General features: G+C 34.3%; 1 protein-coding gene across 1 annotated transcript in view; it reads left to right on the top strand.

Annotated features, from left to right (window-relative positions):
- Positions 1-17,077, top strand: part of LOC141513277 (nidogen-1-like) — a 95,392-nt gene that overhangs the window by 59,526 nt on the left and 18,789 nt on the right. The window contains exon 12 of the mRNA XM_074222962.1: positions 16,182-16,409. Coding sequence (XP_074079063.1) covers positions 16,182-16,409 — 228 coding nt within the window. The remainder of the gene's footprint in view (positions 1-16,181; positions 16,410-17,077) is intronic.

Below are 17,077 nucleotides of genomic sequence, written 5' to 3' on the forward strand. Positions count from 1 at the left end.
AATGATAAGAAAAAAAAGTTGTTTATATAAATGACTACTTCCTGACCTTCTTTATATTATTTTGCTCCTGAACTACAACCTCCACCTCTGACCTGACCCTCCAAGCTCCCCCTCTAAGTCCTTCTGGCTTCTGATGGCTAAGTAATCATCATAGGTAGCCTGGACCCAGAATTGAGCAAACTACTCCCCTTCCTGCAGAGCTGCTCCACCTCCCCCCCTTTCTTGATCTGAGAACTGAACACAAATCAGTGCTACCAGAGCTTAACTCTGTGGCCATCATTTTTCTATAGACGTTGCTTCTGTTGGAATGTATTATTATATTATAGGGTATGTATTATCTTATGGGGTATATATCCTCCAATGCAAATCTCCAATGTAATTTAGGAAATGAAAAATTTGTCCCAGATAAATTCTCCTGTGCAGAACCAAAACATTTTAGATAGCATGTATCTGAATAGATAGTATTAAAACTTAAATTTTTATTTTTGAAAGCATTGGTAAAATTTGTGAATGATGTGTTACCTAGATAGATAGATACTCATCTAACATTTTGTTTTGGTTAATAAGAGTTAATAAGGGTAAGGATAATAAGTAATAAGACTGGTTAGAGAATAATACCCTATAGATTATAATATACATTATTATATTATAGAGAATATAAATAGCCTTTGAGGGCAAGGTCTCTCTTGCTTACTTATTTCATCTCTATTGCTCAATGCTGAGTATCTGGCATATAGAAAATATTTAATAAATACTTTTCCATTCCATAGAGTAATTTATAATTCTTTCTTTGGGTATACCATGAGGTCAACACTAGTGCATAAAACCCTTGATCATCTTATGAGTAAAGTTGAAAATTGAAGAAAGAACAAAGTACAGGAAGTATTTGCTATCACTTAACACTGAGTATTTTTAGTTCTCAACCCTAAAGCTTAGCGACCTGGAAATTATAAATCTTTAAATTTGGCTTATATACTTGGGTTTGGGAGGTAGGGAGAGAGTCAATGCAAAAACAATGTGTAGGTACTTAGGGGACAAACTAATAGACTACATGAATTTATAAAGAACAAGTTTAATCCTATTAACTTTAGCATCTATGATAGAGTGATTGAGGTTGACTTAAGGGATTCAGTAGTTATCCTGACTCTAGTCATGCTTGATTAGAGTAATCTAGGATGAACTCAACTTCTGGGAGTCATACAACTAGAATGAGGGTTGTGCCTTAGAAGAGATTATCTGTGGTTCAGTGATAGGAAAGATCATGGGATAGCTTACCCTCCTCATTTAAACCCCAGTTTTGGGAATCCAAGTCTACTGATTCTGGCTCTCTCTACAATGCCATCTCCAGAAGGACATTTAAATATCTAATTTTCTACTAAAAATATCCTTGAATATTTTTATTTGAATACTTCTAGGGAACTATAATAATAGCAATCTATATATTCCTTCTTGTAGTTCAAATTGCAATTTATCTCTACTTTTTTTTTTAATACTAATGCCATTCATTTCTATCCCCTATAAATTGTCCACAGGAAGACATGTATACTATGTAACATTTAGACTGTCCATCTCTTATTCCTTATTCTTAATGCATGACCAACTCACTTCCTTTGCTGGTCATATATCTATTTTAATGGTATCTTTCTTACCCTATTTTTTTGTCATTGGTACTATTTTTCAGCCTTATATGTTGTCATTTGGGACTTAGAGTTTTTCTGCATGGGAAGTCTCAGCTTGAATTCATGGTCTTCTTCCAAACCACAAAATTATGGGTCAACAATTTTCCTAAAAATTGTGTTGGTCCCTTTCTGATTTAATGTATTTTGCCATGATGGGAAGCTCCAGTTTGAGAGGTTGTGCCCTTTAATGGTCTTTAATGCTATTCAATGCTCATTAAATCTTAATGGGAAAAGTCTTCCTTGCTATTTCCCAAGCTATTTAATGAAGAAGATACAGTGTACTAGGAGAGCTGAACTGAACTGAAGTAATGCAAAATATTATTTATAATGAAAAGAATAGGAAGAAACTATGTATTCCTACATGGTTATGTAGAAACTTTAAAAAGCCATTGATCATTGCTGATTACCCTAAATATATGTCATTCTCCTGATCAAACTACCTGAAAAGAAAATGAAATTATTCTGCTATAAGCTGTTCTATATGAACCCATACTGACTCTAAATTGATCACTTAACTTTCTAAGATTTCACAAACCATTCCTTCAATAGTATGTTTTAAAATTCTGTTAGAAACAGAAGACAAATATAATGGTCTTATCTTTTTGAAGATTGAGATATTTGTCCCACTTCAACCCTACAACTCCTTTTCTTTCTTTTGAAGTCTCATGACCTTTCTTTGGTTTCAAGACCTAGGTACCATTTTATTGTACCCTTCCTAGTCCCAAAGACTACTCTTTGTTGGAGAAAACAAAAACAAAATCAACACTGAATAGTTCTATCTTTTTTTCATCATTTGTTTATCATTAGTCCAATCATCCATATCATTAGTCCAAAGCTATATCTCTCCTTTGAAGTTTTTTTTGATCTCCAACTTAGTTTTTCTTTAAAAGTCCTATTTGTGGGGTTGCTAGGTGGTGCAGTGGATAAAGCACCAGCCCTGGAGTCAGAAGTACCTGGGTTCAAATCTGGTCTCAGACATTTAATAATTACCTAGCTGTGTGGCTGTGGGCAAACCACTTAACCCTGTTTGCCTTGAAAAAACCTAAAAAAAAATGAACTAAAAAGTCCTATTTGTGACCACAAGTTTATCACACAATTCATTCTGAGTATTGGCATTTCTGACATTCTTATATGACTACATTGTCCTTTAATTTCATTCTAAGTGATCTATTTCTGCCTCAATCTTTCTTCTGTCATTTTAAAAATCCAAGTTGGTTGATGAGTTTCTCATATAATTATATCAGTGGTATTAGATAGTTCAACTACACTACTCCCTTATTCAAATCTATTATGTTCTTTAAAATTTTGTTCTAAAAAATAACTGATTCTATTTGGTTTGATTTCTTTAGCAGCAATTTAGATTATACAATCCTTCCTATTTGTTCCCTGTCGTTTTTTTGAAACTTTCTCCAAAACCGTAGAGCTCATAAGATTATGCTTGCTTTTCCTATCTTATCTATCTTGAACTCAAAAATCATGTAATTATTGCCTCCCTAAGTTCCCATAATTTCAGACTTAATAACCAGTTCCTCCCTTTTAGTCATTATCAAGTTTACAATCATCCTTTCTTATCTCCTTTTGATTAATTCAATTATTAAGATAAGCCAAGAATTTTAGTAGAAAGAAAACATCAGTTAATATTGAGTTAATGTAACTCATCACTATTATACCATATTTCTATTCCAGGTTTATCAGTGTTTTATTTTTTTTAACTCCTTTTACATTACTTCCTTCTGTCCAACTGATCTGCAGTACAATTTCACTATAATATCACTTCTTTTTGTCCCAAAATTATGTCTAACTCAAAAATTGTTTATCATACTTTCTCATTCTAGATTATGGATTTCCTCACTTAATACATATTCTTGTACTTACAATACAGTGATACTTCACTATCCTTTTAATCTATTATTTTTCATCATATATATATATATATATATATATATCCTTTTATCAGATTCTAGTCATGGAATCATGACTTCTCAAGGAAACTTTTGAGATCATATTCAAAGTGAAATATTTAGTTTTTAAATTTTCAGAAAATTGCATAACCTAGAGGTTAGACTTTCCCTGGAGTTATCTTAGGGCCAAGTTAATGCCTTAGGACATCTTTCTTTGAAATTCAAATGCAGCAGTCTCTGCATCAGTTTTTACATGGTCTAATAGCAAAGATCCTTGTTGATGACAATGTAGTTATTGTTCTGATGTTTATTAAAATATTGACTAAATTACTATTTTCCTAAAGTTTCTTAATTTTTAAATAAAATCAAAAGACATTTTCTAGACATAATTAAGTTATTGCTACTGTTACCCTCCAGGGATTTAATATAATGGTCTCACATCTTTATTTAATAGAAATAGAATCTGTGGCCCCAAATCAGATTACACTCTTTTGATGAGTTCACAAATATTCATTCAACAATTAGGAATGAACCCAGAATTTTTAGTAAGCATCCCTAAGAGTTCTTAGACAATTCACTTAACAACTGAGCCTTATCTATAAAATGAGAGTGTTAGACAAAGTCATCTCTGATGTTCCTTCTGGCTATAAATATGATCTTGTGAATGTAATAACAAACATAATTCTAGGAACATAAAGAATCTATGATTTCATCAGCATAGGAACTTTTGATCTGCATGGAAACAGATGCAAATTAAAATCCAACTATGACTCAGAAGGAAAGACCTAGGAAGTTACCTGAGATGCTTAGCATTTAAGTGATTTGTTCAAGGTCCCACACAGAATTGATATTCTCAGTGATCATGTACAAGCAGAACCATACTAATGCTACAACTTTAAGGAAGGCAAAAATTGTTAATAGGGAAGAAAAGAGAGACTATACATACATACATACATACATATATATATATATATATATAAAATGTGTGTGTATATATATATATAATGTGTGTGTATATATATATATATAATGTGTGTGTATATATATATATATATATATATATATATATATATATATATATATATGTATATAAAACATATATTAGTTTGGGGAAGGTGATTTATATCCCATCTACTCAGAGTGACATTAGTAGCCATATTCACTCAATTGCTGAATTAAATTAGGCAATAAGGTCACTCCAAGAACCATCCTATAAGACAATCGCTACAGTGGAACTATGCTTGTTTATTAATTTATTTACTACCATGAAGAACCAATCAATATGTTTCTCATAAGGGTAGCACAGACTAGTGGTTAGAATACAGAAACTGAAATAAGGAAGTTTCATTTTCCTGGGTTTTCAATCCTGCCTCTGACCTTTATTTATTGTGTTTGACCCTGTGTAAGTCACTTAGCTGCAGTCACCTAAGGCAGCTCCCTAAGATTCTAATCAAATTCATTAGAGTATACCTAGAAAGACCAGGCATGTCAACTGATATAAAAATATTAGAATATTATTTTGAAATAAATATTTATATCCTATGATCTCGATTTTATTTACCTTATAGATTAAAAAAATTGCACATCAATTGATGCTGTTTTGCCCATCAAGGCATTCTTAAATTCCAGAGCTTCAATTTCTAAAGAAATAGATGTGCTAAGCAAAGCTGATCATAGATCAGATATCTGCAGATATTCTCTGACTTTTACTATAAAATCACAAATATATTCCCAGAAGTTAAAACAGAACAACAAAAACAACAGATATTGAAAACTTCTGAAAAAGTTTGACTTTTTTTTCCCTATTGATTGTATTTCTCAGAAAATGGGATACTTCTATTTGCAAAAGTTGCAAGTTCTTATTGGGAATTATTTAATCATGTAAATAAAAGCCATTCCCCTTGCCTGGGATTTATGCATTTCAGAAAGAGACTTTGTGTCTGACTGTCTCTATTTTATTCAAACACCACTCTCTTCAAAATGGATACTTTTTGAAAGCTACTTATTGTGGTTTCATGAAACCACTAATTTTATCCATCTGGGACAGTATAAAGGCTAGGGAAACCTAATCTGATGGGATTTCAGAAAGTTTGTTTTTACTGAAGTAAAACATTGCCAGATTGGAAACCAATAAACAGTGATAAGATAATTCCCCAAAATTCTCTGGGAAGGACATTCTCAAGCTGAAAATTTTCCATTTTATGTCTGACTTTCATCAGAGTTTATCTCTTATAACCATCAGCTCATGTTTGACATGCACATTAGTTTATTTATCTATATCTCATTTATGACTTCCTCTTCTGTTTCTTTTACCAGATGGGTAGGTTTCCACTCCTATCATAGGGGGATAACAGGTTTTCTTCTCTACCTATGAAATCACTCTTAAGACAAATGAGAGAACAGATCTAATCAATTTGTTCTTTCGTTCAATAACATTTATTAAGAGCTTACTGAATGCTAGTAGTATGCTCTGAAAGTATTTTGCTCTCTGGAAGTAATTTATTGTTGTGTTTCAGTTGCATCCAACTATTTGCGACATCATTTGGAGTTTTCTTAGAATGGTTTGCCATTTCCTTCTCCAGTTCATTTTACAGATGAATAATTTGAGGCAAACAGGGTTAAGTGATTTGCCCAGGGTCACACAGCTAATAAGTGTGTCTGGTCAGATTTGAACTCTGGTCTTGACTTCAGGCCTGGCATTCTATCCACTGTGCCACCTAGCTTATTTTATTTCTAGTGCCTAGCAGAGAGGTTTGTTTGTAGTAAATAATTAATATTTGTTGATTAATTATGTTAGGTACTGTCCTACAAAGTGAAATGACAAATACAAAAATCTCAAGAAGCTTTACATCTAGGCCCATACCCTTATTTGCCTCAGTTTCCGCATCTGAAAATGGACAGAGTAACAGCACCTGCTCTTCACAGGTTTATTGTGAAGATCAATTGAAATAATAAAATATATATATACATAATAAAATATATATATATATATTACACAGGGTCAAACACAATAAATAAAGGTCAGAGGCAGGATTGAAAACCCAGGAAAATGAAACTTCCTTATTTCAGTTTCTGTATTCTAACCACTAGTCTGTGCTACCCTTATGAGAAACATATTGATTGGTTCTTCATGGTAGTAAATAAATTAATAAACAAGCATAGTTCCACTGTAGCGATTGTCTTATAGGATGGTTCTTGGAGTGACCTTATTGCCTAATTTAATTCAGCAATTGAGTGAATATGGCTACTAATGTCACTCTGAGTAGATGGGATATAAAGAATAAGACACACAGTGCTTGGACCATAGTAAGTGCTGTGTAATTATTAACTATCATTGTTGTTATTAATTTCTCTGGGAGAGAGCTAGAAACTGGAAAGGGTTAGGGTAGGCTTCCAGTAGGATAGAACATAAGCTCAGCTTTGAAGGATACTGTGGAATCTGTGAGGCAAAGTTGAAGAAAGAATAGATTCTAAGCTATAAGACTATAATTCATAGAAATGTTACTAATTTGTACTGAGAAGAGGAATTTCCTCATCAAGGAATTCACTATACAAATGAAATTTTATGTTTCCTTCTTATCTCTAACATACTAGGAGAGTAGAAAAGTAAGCTAGGTTAGTCAGAAAATGATTTAACAGTGTAGAGACATCAGATTTGGGGACAGAAAAGATCTGGTCCAAAACCAGATTAAACTATAATTGGGAAATATTTAACAAAATAAGTAAAACTATAATACAATAAGGGGCGGCTAGGTGGCATAGTGGATAAAGCACCGGCCTTGGAGTCAGGAGTACCTGGGTTCAAATCCGGTCTCAGACACTGAATAATTACCTAGCTGTGTGGCCTTGGGCAAGCCACTTAACCCCGTTTGCCTTGTAAAAACTTATATGTGTGTATGTGTATATATATATATATATATATATATATATATATATATATATATATATATAATGTTATTTTGTGCTTTTCTAAATCAATATATGGACAGTAGATGGTGCAATGGTGAGAGCACAGGACCCGAGTCAGGAAGACTCATTTTTCTGAGTTTAAATGTGGACACAGAGACTTACTAGCTGTGTGACCATGGGCAAGTCACTTAACCCTGTTTACTTCAGTTTCCTCATCTCTATAATGATCTGGGGAAGGAAATGGCAAACTATTCCAATATCTACAAAAATCCCATGTAAAGTCACAAAGAGTTAGAAATAACAATAACAGCAATAACAAAGTTAATATATACCCCAGAATTCATTTCTATTTGAGATTGACATCACTGACGTAAAGAACAATACTGAATTTTGGTCCAGAGGACCTGGATTTATAATCTTAGCTCTGATATTTGGTGTAATCTGTAAGATGTTGGGCAATCTGCATTTCCTCCTTCTAATTTGTATAATGAAGTGGTTTGACTTGACCTGTGAAATAACATAAATATTATCACATAATTTAAGCTAGATTTTGAAGGATCAATGGGGGTTTAGACAGGGAGAGAAGAGATACTGATGGGGAGCATCATATTTATATTTGTAGGACATATATAATGGACAATTGTCTACCAATGTAGAATGAAGAGACACTGTAGTTGGCAAACAAAAATGGCATTGTAAAACTTCTCCTCCCCCTGCTTCCATTCTTTCCAGGCTCTTGATCTTTTTGAGCTAGGATTGACTCATGCATCCCTACCTGTAACCCATCCTGGAAAGTCAGGGGTTCCCCCAGAAGGATGACTAAAACTTCCCCCTGGTATGAGGCAAAATACCTGACTATACTCATAATTATGGCATTTGAACCCTTTCTGGTTTGCTTACCATTCACATAAACTAGTCACAATGACACTATTGTGATATTTTATTTTATTTATCCAATTATATGCATCCATTTGCAAATTCATAAGTTACACATTTTTCTACCATCTTCTCTTCCCTACCATTTTCTCTTGACAGTGAACAGTCTGGTAAAAAATTGTACATGTACATTTGTGTTTAACATATGATCGTGTTAGTCACTTTGTGTAAGAAGAATTAGGACTATGGAAAAAGAAAGAAAACCATGAGATAAGAAGGAAAAACATAAGAGAAGTTTTAAAAGTGAAAATAGTGACATTAAATATTAAATTTGAAAGGTTAAATGAAAGCCCAAAGTGCAGGAATAATCAAAGGAAACAGTCCATCCATTAACCAATACACAAAGGACTTAAAGAAACATAGCTGAAAGGCATATGAATAAGAAATAGTATGCTTATGACTACTACATGTCTGCATTTCAAGACTAGATTTCTGTGGTCTCTTTAGGGATTAATTTGCAGTATCCTTTTTGAACTTTTCTTTTGCAAGATGAAGCTCTCATTCACATAGTACAGGATACTGTTTTCTCCAAACAACTCCCAGCACCAAAGTTTTCTTCAATCAGATCAGCTCCCTGCATCATCTGCAAAGCCCATCTGTCTCTAGTTAATTGTGTGCAACTCACATCAGCTTCTCATCTCTATGGCTTTTGCTGTTCTATAAAAAGTTTCTTTTGTTAGCTTCTCTTATTGGTTACTCTCCCAACTGCAACCAGGACCTCTTCACATGAAGTTATCCACTTTTCAGGTTGGGAAACTCTAGATCTACATTTCTATCAGATAGATCCAATAGGAAATTGTTTTCCAGTTCCACAAATAGTTCATTGACTTAATTTCCTAGCAACAACCTTCAAAAACCCAGAAAATAGTCATATTCATATAGTTGCTATGAAACAATGCACTACAGCTACCTCTTCCATCAGTTAGTACCTTTCCTTCTGAGGAGCACATTTTGCTTCTTACTCAAAATCTTATATATATCTCAAGCACTTTTATCTGGAGGGCAGCTTTTCTCTTAGGTTTCCTCAGTGTTGTTTGTTTCTCCTCCAGATATTTTTCTATATGTTTCAGACAAAATATCCTTTATGTCCCGTTCTTTTGAATAAATAAAATGTCCATGGGAGGAAAACACTAGTCTGGCTCTGGTGTGTACTCAAAGAGATTGTTCATATCTTGCTGCCTTAATGATTAAGCAGGCACAAATGATTTCATGAACTGTGGAGTATTTTATGCTATATGAATCTCTTTTCAATATCCTTATTTTACAGATGAGGAACCCAAATATTTGAGTGATCAGATGATTTGCCTATGGTCCTATAGCTAAAATCTCTGAGATGAGATTCAAACTCCAGTCTCTTACATCCTAATTTCAATATTCTTCTCTTCCTCAAGGCCACGTGAATAAGTCAAATATTATCTTGCCTTTGTTATCATCTTATCACTAAGACCTGAGGGACTCATGTTTCTCCAGTCCTCAGTGGAAAATCCCCCATGGAGTGATGGTGACCCTCAGTTCAAATGAAAGGAAAGCCTCATTTTCATTATCAACCTTCAACTCTTATCTCTATGCTTCTTCCCATGCCCTGTACTCTAGACAAAGAGAGGTTAGCCCAGTAAAACTGATGATATGATGTCCCATAATCACACTTTAAATTCCATTTCTCACAATTGAGAGGAATTTTTTTGTAAGTAAATATAAGACACAACATTTAGCAGCATGGCTCCCTAAATTATAATAATAATTCCAGATTTTATATGGTGGCTGACAGAGACATGCAATGAGGGGAGGCTGAGATGTGCCTCATCTATGCCTCACCTCTGATTGAAAAGGGTTGAGTACCCCTAGCATACTCTTATTGTGTGTGGGTGTATGGGTCAACCCTCCTCAATCAGAAGTGAGACTCAGCTCTGCCCACTCTGTCTCCTCCTCCTCATTGCAGGTCCATGGTGACTGACTATCTCATAAACTCTAAACTTTTTATCAACTTTCAACCATTTAAAAAAATCACATTCCTTTGAAAACTTAGTTCTAATTAACCTATCATATGTAGAAAGTCTCACTTTTTGGTCAGAAGTCTATCTAGTCTAATCCTCTTTTTAAATTTTTTAAATAATATTTTATTGATGTCTTTGTATTTTTAATGTAGTTATTTCATCCCTCCTCTTCCTTCACATTGAACCTTCCCTTGTGACAAAGAAAAACAAACAACACATCAAAATGAACAAATCTGCCGATGTGTAAATTCTCTTTCTGAGTGTAGTAATCCAGTGTTATCATAAACAATACTGATTGAGCTCCCACTATGTTTGAGCATCATGCCAAGCACTCCTAATAGAAAAAGGCTGTAAGACATAGAAATAATAACAATCAGGTTGTGTTCATCAATAATTAACAGTTAAAGAGATTAAGGGGAAGCTCTCTTTTAATTATTTGTTCTCAATGACGATCATGTTTTTTAAGTTACTCAGAATTCACACACACACACACACACACACACACACACACACACACACACACACACACACACCTTATAGTGATATACCCTCTCATTCTATAGAGGTAAAAGTTGAACCTCAAAAAGATGAAATGACTTGCTGGTATTACACAGGTAGCAAGCAGAAGAGTCATAATCTGAACTCGTCTTCTTCCTCAAGTCCCAGGGCTTTTTTCATGAAACTATGTTGTTTCTATGCATTGAGAGTTCTAAAAATGACAGGCAGGAAAATGGGGATGTATAAATGAAGGTGCAAATAAACTGAATATGTAACTGTTACATGGGGTAGATATATGTGTGTATCATCAGTATCATCACCTTATTGCCTTCCTCCTCCATTTAAGTGTTTAAATGCTTCATCATATCATGGTTGGTGACTCTAAAGCTGTGTTACCCTTGATATAATTAGTTTCATGGAGATGATCTCTCTTTGTCTTACAAATCCGGAAAGACTTTTGACATAGAGTCAGTGATGTTCACTGACAACCAGTCAGATTAAATTCAGAGAAATTCATCAGTAAATCACCAACGGGGTGATCCATTTTTCTCCCATAACAACTCTGTAAATACAATTTATAAATCAGAGAAATTGTACTCTATGTCTTGAAAGATTGGTCCATATATATTCCTTTCCCTGATGGGTGAGAGTTGACACCATACCATTGTCATCATCAGCAACCATTGATTGAGCTCCTGCTATGTGTTTGAGCATCATGCCAAGTACATACTTGACAAATTCACCAACAACAGTCATACTAAATAGATCAAGAGCAGAAGTATTTAATCAAACTCAATAGGATCATATTTTTGGAGCTGGAAGGGACCTTAAAGTTCATCAAGAACATCGCCTTTATTTTACAGATGAGGAAACTCCAGGGAGATTAGCAGTTCAGTAATTTTTTCAAATATGACTGACTCTTTATGATCTCATTTGGGGCTTTCCTGGAAAAGACATTGGAGTAGTTTGCCAGTTCCTTCTCTAGGGCAGTGAGGCATAGAGTTAAGTGACTTGCTCAGGGTCACATAGCTAGTAAGTGTTTGAACTTAACAAGATGAATCTTCCTGCCTTTAGATCCACTCCTCCATCCATTGTGCAAGCTAATTGTCCTTCCAAACAGCAGGACCAAGATTCAAAGCCTAATCCTCTGATGTTAAGCCAATGATTTTTATCAAATATGTCAGTTCTCAAATGGATTACAGGATCTGTTAAATCTGGATGTTCATTCCAACTATGTAATTAGTGAATGACTAATAGTAGAATTCACACCCAGATCTTTCTTATTCCAAGTCCAGTACTCCATTACATCAGTTGGCTCTAAAACAAATATGTAGAATAGGATTAACCAGTTATTAATCAACGTTGATTTATATAAAGAAATATATGTATGTGTAATTACATACATATAATTCAGTACTTCAAAGATTTTTTTTTTATTGCCTTGCTATGGGTATTGCCCACATCTATTCAGATCACCCACTATCCCTTTCATAACTTAGTAGATTTTGTGAGAGTTGTTGAGGGTGAAAATTGCAAAACCCTGGTGATTTAACTCTTCAAGCTTTATTACCCTGGTTTGAGGATGAAAACAAACAATTTGTCACTGAGCCCATACTCAAGGACTTTCCAGAGCTTTCATTATCTGATGTAGCCTTCAAGAACTCGGACAACTCATGAAAATCTTATTCCAACACTTCATAATCTCATGAAAGCAACTCCAGCTTCCTAAAAACTGTGCCAACTAAGTCTAAACTGCCAGATACAAACTGGAAAGGACTTGAATAGAAACTTAGTGACTGATTATTATCTGAGGAATTTAATGTTTAAGTCATTCAGTAGATGCATGATCTCATAGATATAAGGGGGAGGTCTTCCCCACCACAGCACTGGTTACTTATCTATGCCTTCTAATTCTGGGGAACTTTTGCTTGTCTTCTCCCCTAAACCCTCTAGAGGATTGACCCAATAGGTTAGGTGCTTTTTTGTCTGGAATTTTTGCTTTTTGTGGGTATCAGTCCTTAGGTTGTTCATCTTTTGTTGCCCCTAATTCTTGTTATGCTAACTTTGAGTGACCCACCTTCTGTTCTAACTCTATGTTTCTATGCAACATCCTTGTGTATAGTCATGACTAGAAATAGACTGCAGTCTATGTGAAGCTGCTAAAAATCTAAATATCCACAGAGGTAAATTTAAAAAAAAAATCACCAGAAGGTTGACAACTAGGTGACATTACCTAACTCTCAAATACTTTTCCCCAAGATATGAAGGGGAGCTGTGCTGGAGAAGTCTTACCCACATGCTGAAAATTATGAAATTTTGAATGATTGAAGCATATAATTTACAATTATTTTCCATCCATTGTATGCTAATACTAAAGCTATATAAAACACAAATTTCAAGTCTTTGTAAAAAGTCTTTCCATTCTTATTCCTATGCTGCACATAGTGAAAATCAACTTGTATATATAAAACAGGAAATTGTTGTTTCTCCATGAATCAATCTGAGAATATTTCATGGAAAAAGACTTAGGGTGCAATTTGAATGACAGAAGTGGGGAACAGCGCAGATAACTAGACCTAGGTTGCCGCTTAGGAGGGAAAAGATCTGATGAAAGAAGTGCAAGTGTAAGTGCGGTTCTTCTGGCTATAGAGGATTTGATACAGATGGTTGAGGACTTTAAGCAGAATTGATGCTTACTTCAAGGAATAACCATCACAGGGACTTGAAAAGAAGCACAATTTATTCAAAATAAAGGTCTGAGAAATCAACTTTGACAGCAAGGATCAGTTGGAAAAAGTAAGAAGGAAGAAGATATAAGTCCAGTTAAGAAATGACCAAAGAATGATCATCCTACTAGGTCTTAAACTCCTATACTAAAACAGCAACAACTTCCTATTATAATAGACACTCCGCAAGGGCAAAGATCATATCCCATCTCGATTTTGCATCTTTTTAAGGGCCTAGCACAGTACTTTGGACACAGTTTCTTGGATTTTGTTGAATTGAATGATCTACAATTTTTAAAGTAGAGAGGAGGATGCTCATCATTTGGGTAGTGGCTGAACAGTATATAAATGTGATAGAATGCTATTGTGAAGTAAAAGTTGTTGAAGGAGATGGTTTCAGAGAAATCTGGAAAGACATGTATGAACTGATGAAGAGTGAGATGAACAGAATTAGAATAATTTATACAATAACAATATTGTAAAAATAAACAAATCTGAAAGACTTGGGAGCTTTGGTCAACATTATGATTTCAGAGGACTCAAGATGAAACATACTGACCACCTCCCAAAAGGGGAGACATTTTTTTGGGCATGTTTGGTCAATATAAGAATTTGTTTAGTCTGACTACATATGTTTATAGGAATTTTCTTTTTCTCGCTTACTCATTGGAGTAAGGAGATAGGAGGGGGAGAAAGCAAAATAAAGTAAAATTTAATTCTAATTATATTCAAATAATAACTATCAGAGAAAAAGGGAGAGCTAAAGAAAATGTATGAAAGAAGCATTGCAATGGAATAACAAAAAAGAATATTTGACAGAAAGTCTTAGATTCACATCCTATCTCTAATATTTGCTAGACATTTAACACAGGGCAACATTTAACACAGCTCTTAGTCTCAGTTTTTTTCATCTGTAATTTGAGTATAATACTATATGTAGCTTCTACCATACAGTTTGTTGTGAGGGTCAAATACATAAGAAAATTTTTTTAATTATAAACACATATAAATTTCAACCTCTGTGTACTTTTTAAACCTTGAAATGACATGTAAGTGTGAGTTGCCTATTATTGTTTTGTTTTCAGCAGCAGCAGCAGCAACAGCAGCAAAATAAAATTGCCTTTTTCAAGGTGGTAGGGGAGAATTTGGAACTTGGAATTTTAAACAATTTTTATTACATGTAATTAGGAAATAGCCAATGAATAAAAATAATCTTTAAAAAAAATCCATTATATGTGCTTTAATAAAAGAGTTAACTCTAATATCAGAGAGGAAACCCAGTCAGATAGGGTAGTTAGGAGCTAGGACCAGGTGAATTGCTTTTTCTGTATCCGTTTTAGCTTTAATGTGTAAAAGTCAGGTCAAGATATCTTGTGAACTTAAGGCATAGAATATGCATCTCTCTCTCTCTCTTGTATTTCCCTTGACTGTCAAGCGGTAGGGTTTGTATATGTACATGTTTACATCTGTTTTAATTATCAACCCTATTTCATAATTAATCATTTCTGCCAGATGTTACAACCCTACAGTGGCCAAGTCCAATCTTTCCACCACTTTATCTTTCCTTTATAGATTTAGTAAGCATGTTGACATGAAAATCATTACTTAATAATCAGGAAAATACTTGAGAGTTCACTAGCACCACAGCCGATGTCATTTAAAACACAGTGTGAGGCACAGATGCTTAGCCACAGGGCTCTGACCATCAGACTTAACATAGTAAGAATGCCAGTCAAATTTTTTTTTGCAAGGGTTAAGTAACTTGCCCAAGGTCACACAACTAAGTAATTATTAAGTGTCTGAGTCTGAATTTGAGCTCAGGTCCTCCTGACTCCAGGGCCAGTGCTCTATCCCCTGTGCCACCTAGCTGCCCCCCAGCCAACTTTTAGTAATTTTATGTCGCACAAAGATACAAAGAAAAAAATGAAATCATCTTTTCCCTCAAGGAAAAAGATATATCCATATAATTATTGTGGAAAGAAAACATTTACAAAGTAAATACAAAGTTATAGGAAGGGAGGCTAGCATTACTAGCAAGTGGTGATGTGAAAAAAAAAATCTTATCTCTTCTTCCAGAAAATTAAAGTATGCAATTCTCTATTTTGGTATCTTAGTCATGCCATAAATTCTCTATCCAGTTTTCTAAATTGGTATCCCAGTCATGTAACTGAGGAGTACCTTGGATAAAATGTCAGGTACCTTGATTCGATAAAGGAAGAATATACAAATGTCAGTAAAAATCATTTCACATTTTGTCACTAATATGTTCAATTTTGGGTTAAGGCAATAAATTCTTGTTGAATTAAATTGATTTATACAATCAAGAGCTTGTGATAATACAAGGCAAAAGTTAAAAGAAAATTTTTGAACCTTTTATATATATAATCAATCTATAATCAATAATATTGGCAATAATCAAGCTATAACTATAATGCTATAATGGTTCAATTTGGAAGTAAGGGAAACTTTTTTTCTGTGTGCAATAACAATAGATTGGTTATTACTAACTGCCACTTTTTCTTTTTAACTCTTCAACAGAAGTAGAGAAAACCAGATGTCAGCGTCAAAGAGAACATATTCTTGGATCAGTGGGTGCCACTGACTCACAATGGCCCAGACCTGTGGGCCAGTTTGTTCCTGAATGTGATGAACATGGGCACTATGTACCAATGCAGTGCCATCACTCCAGTGGGTACTGTTGGTGTGTGGATCGAGATGGCAATGAGATTGATGGCACTAGGACTGGACCTGGAATGAGACCACCATGTAAGTTGTTCACTTCAATCTCAGGGTTACTTTTCAATGAAAGATTTTATTTATTTAGAGTTTTACAAATTTACCCCTATTCTTGCTTCCCTCCCCCCACCCCCCACAGAAGGCAATCTGGCAATCTTTACATTGTTTCCATGGTATACATTCATCTAAGTTGAATGTGATGATAGAGAAATCATATCCTTAAGGAAGAAAAATAAAGTATAAGAGATAGCAAAATTACATAATAAGATAATGGTTTGTTTTTTTTCCCTAAATTGGAGGTAATAGTCTTTGGTCTTTGTTTAAACTCTACAATTCTTTCTCTGGATACAGATGGTATTCTAAATTACAGATAGCCCAAAATTATCCCTGATTGTTGCACTGATGGAATGAGCAAGTCCATCAAGGATGATGATCACCCCCCTGTTGCTGTTAGGGTGTATAATGTTTTTCTGGTTCTGCTCATCTCGCTCACCATCAGTTCATGCAAATCCTTCCATGCTTCCCTGAATTCCCATCCCTGGTGGTTTCTTTTTTTGTGTGGTTAATATGACTTTATTTATACTTTGCTAAAATATTCTTGTTTAAGAGTAAACATAATACCCCCTCCCCCACAAAAAATATAGAACCTCATGAAAAATAAAGTACAAGAAAGAGGAAAAAAATGTGTTTCAGTCTGT

This window comes from Macrotis lagotis, chromosome 2 (genome assembly GCF_037893015.1).
Source record: "Macrotis lagotis isolate mMagLag1 chromosome 2, bilby.v1.9.chrom.fasta, whole genome shotgun sequence".
Classification (NCBI taxonomy): Eukaryota; Metazoa; Chordata; class Mammalia; order Peramelemorphia; family Peramelidae; genus Macrotis; species Macrotis lagotis.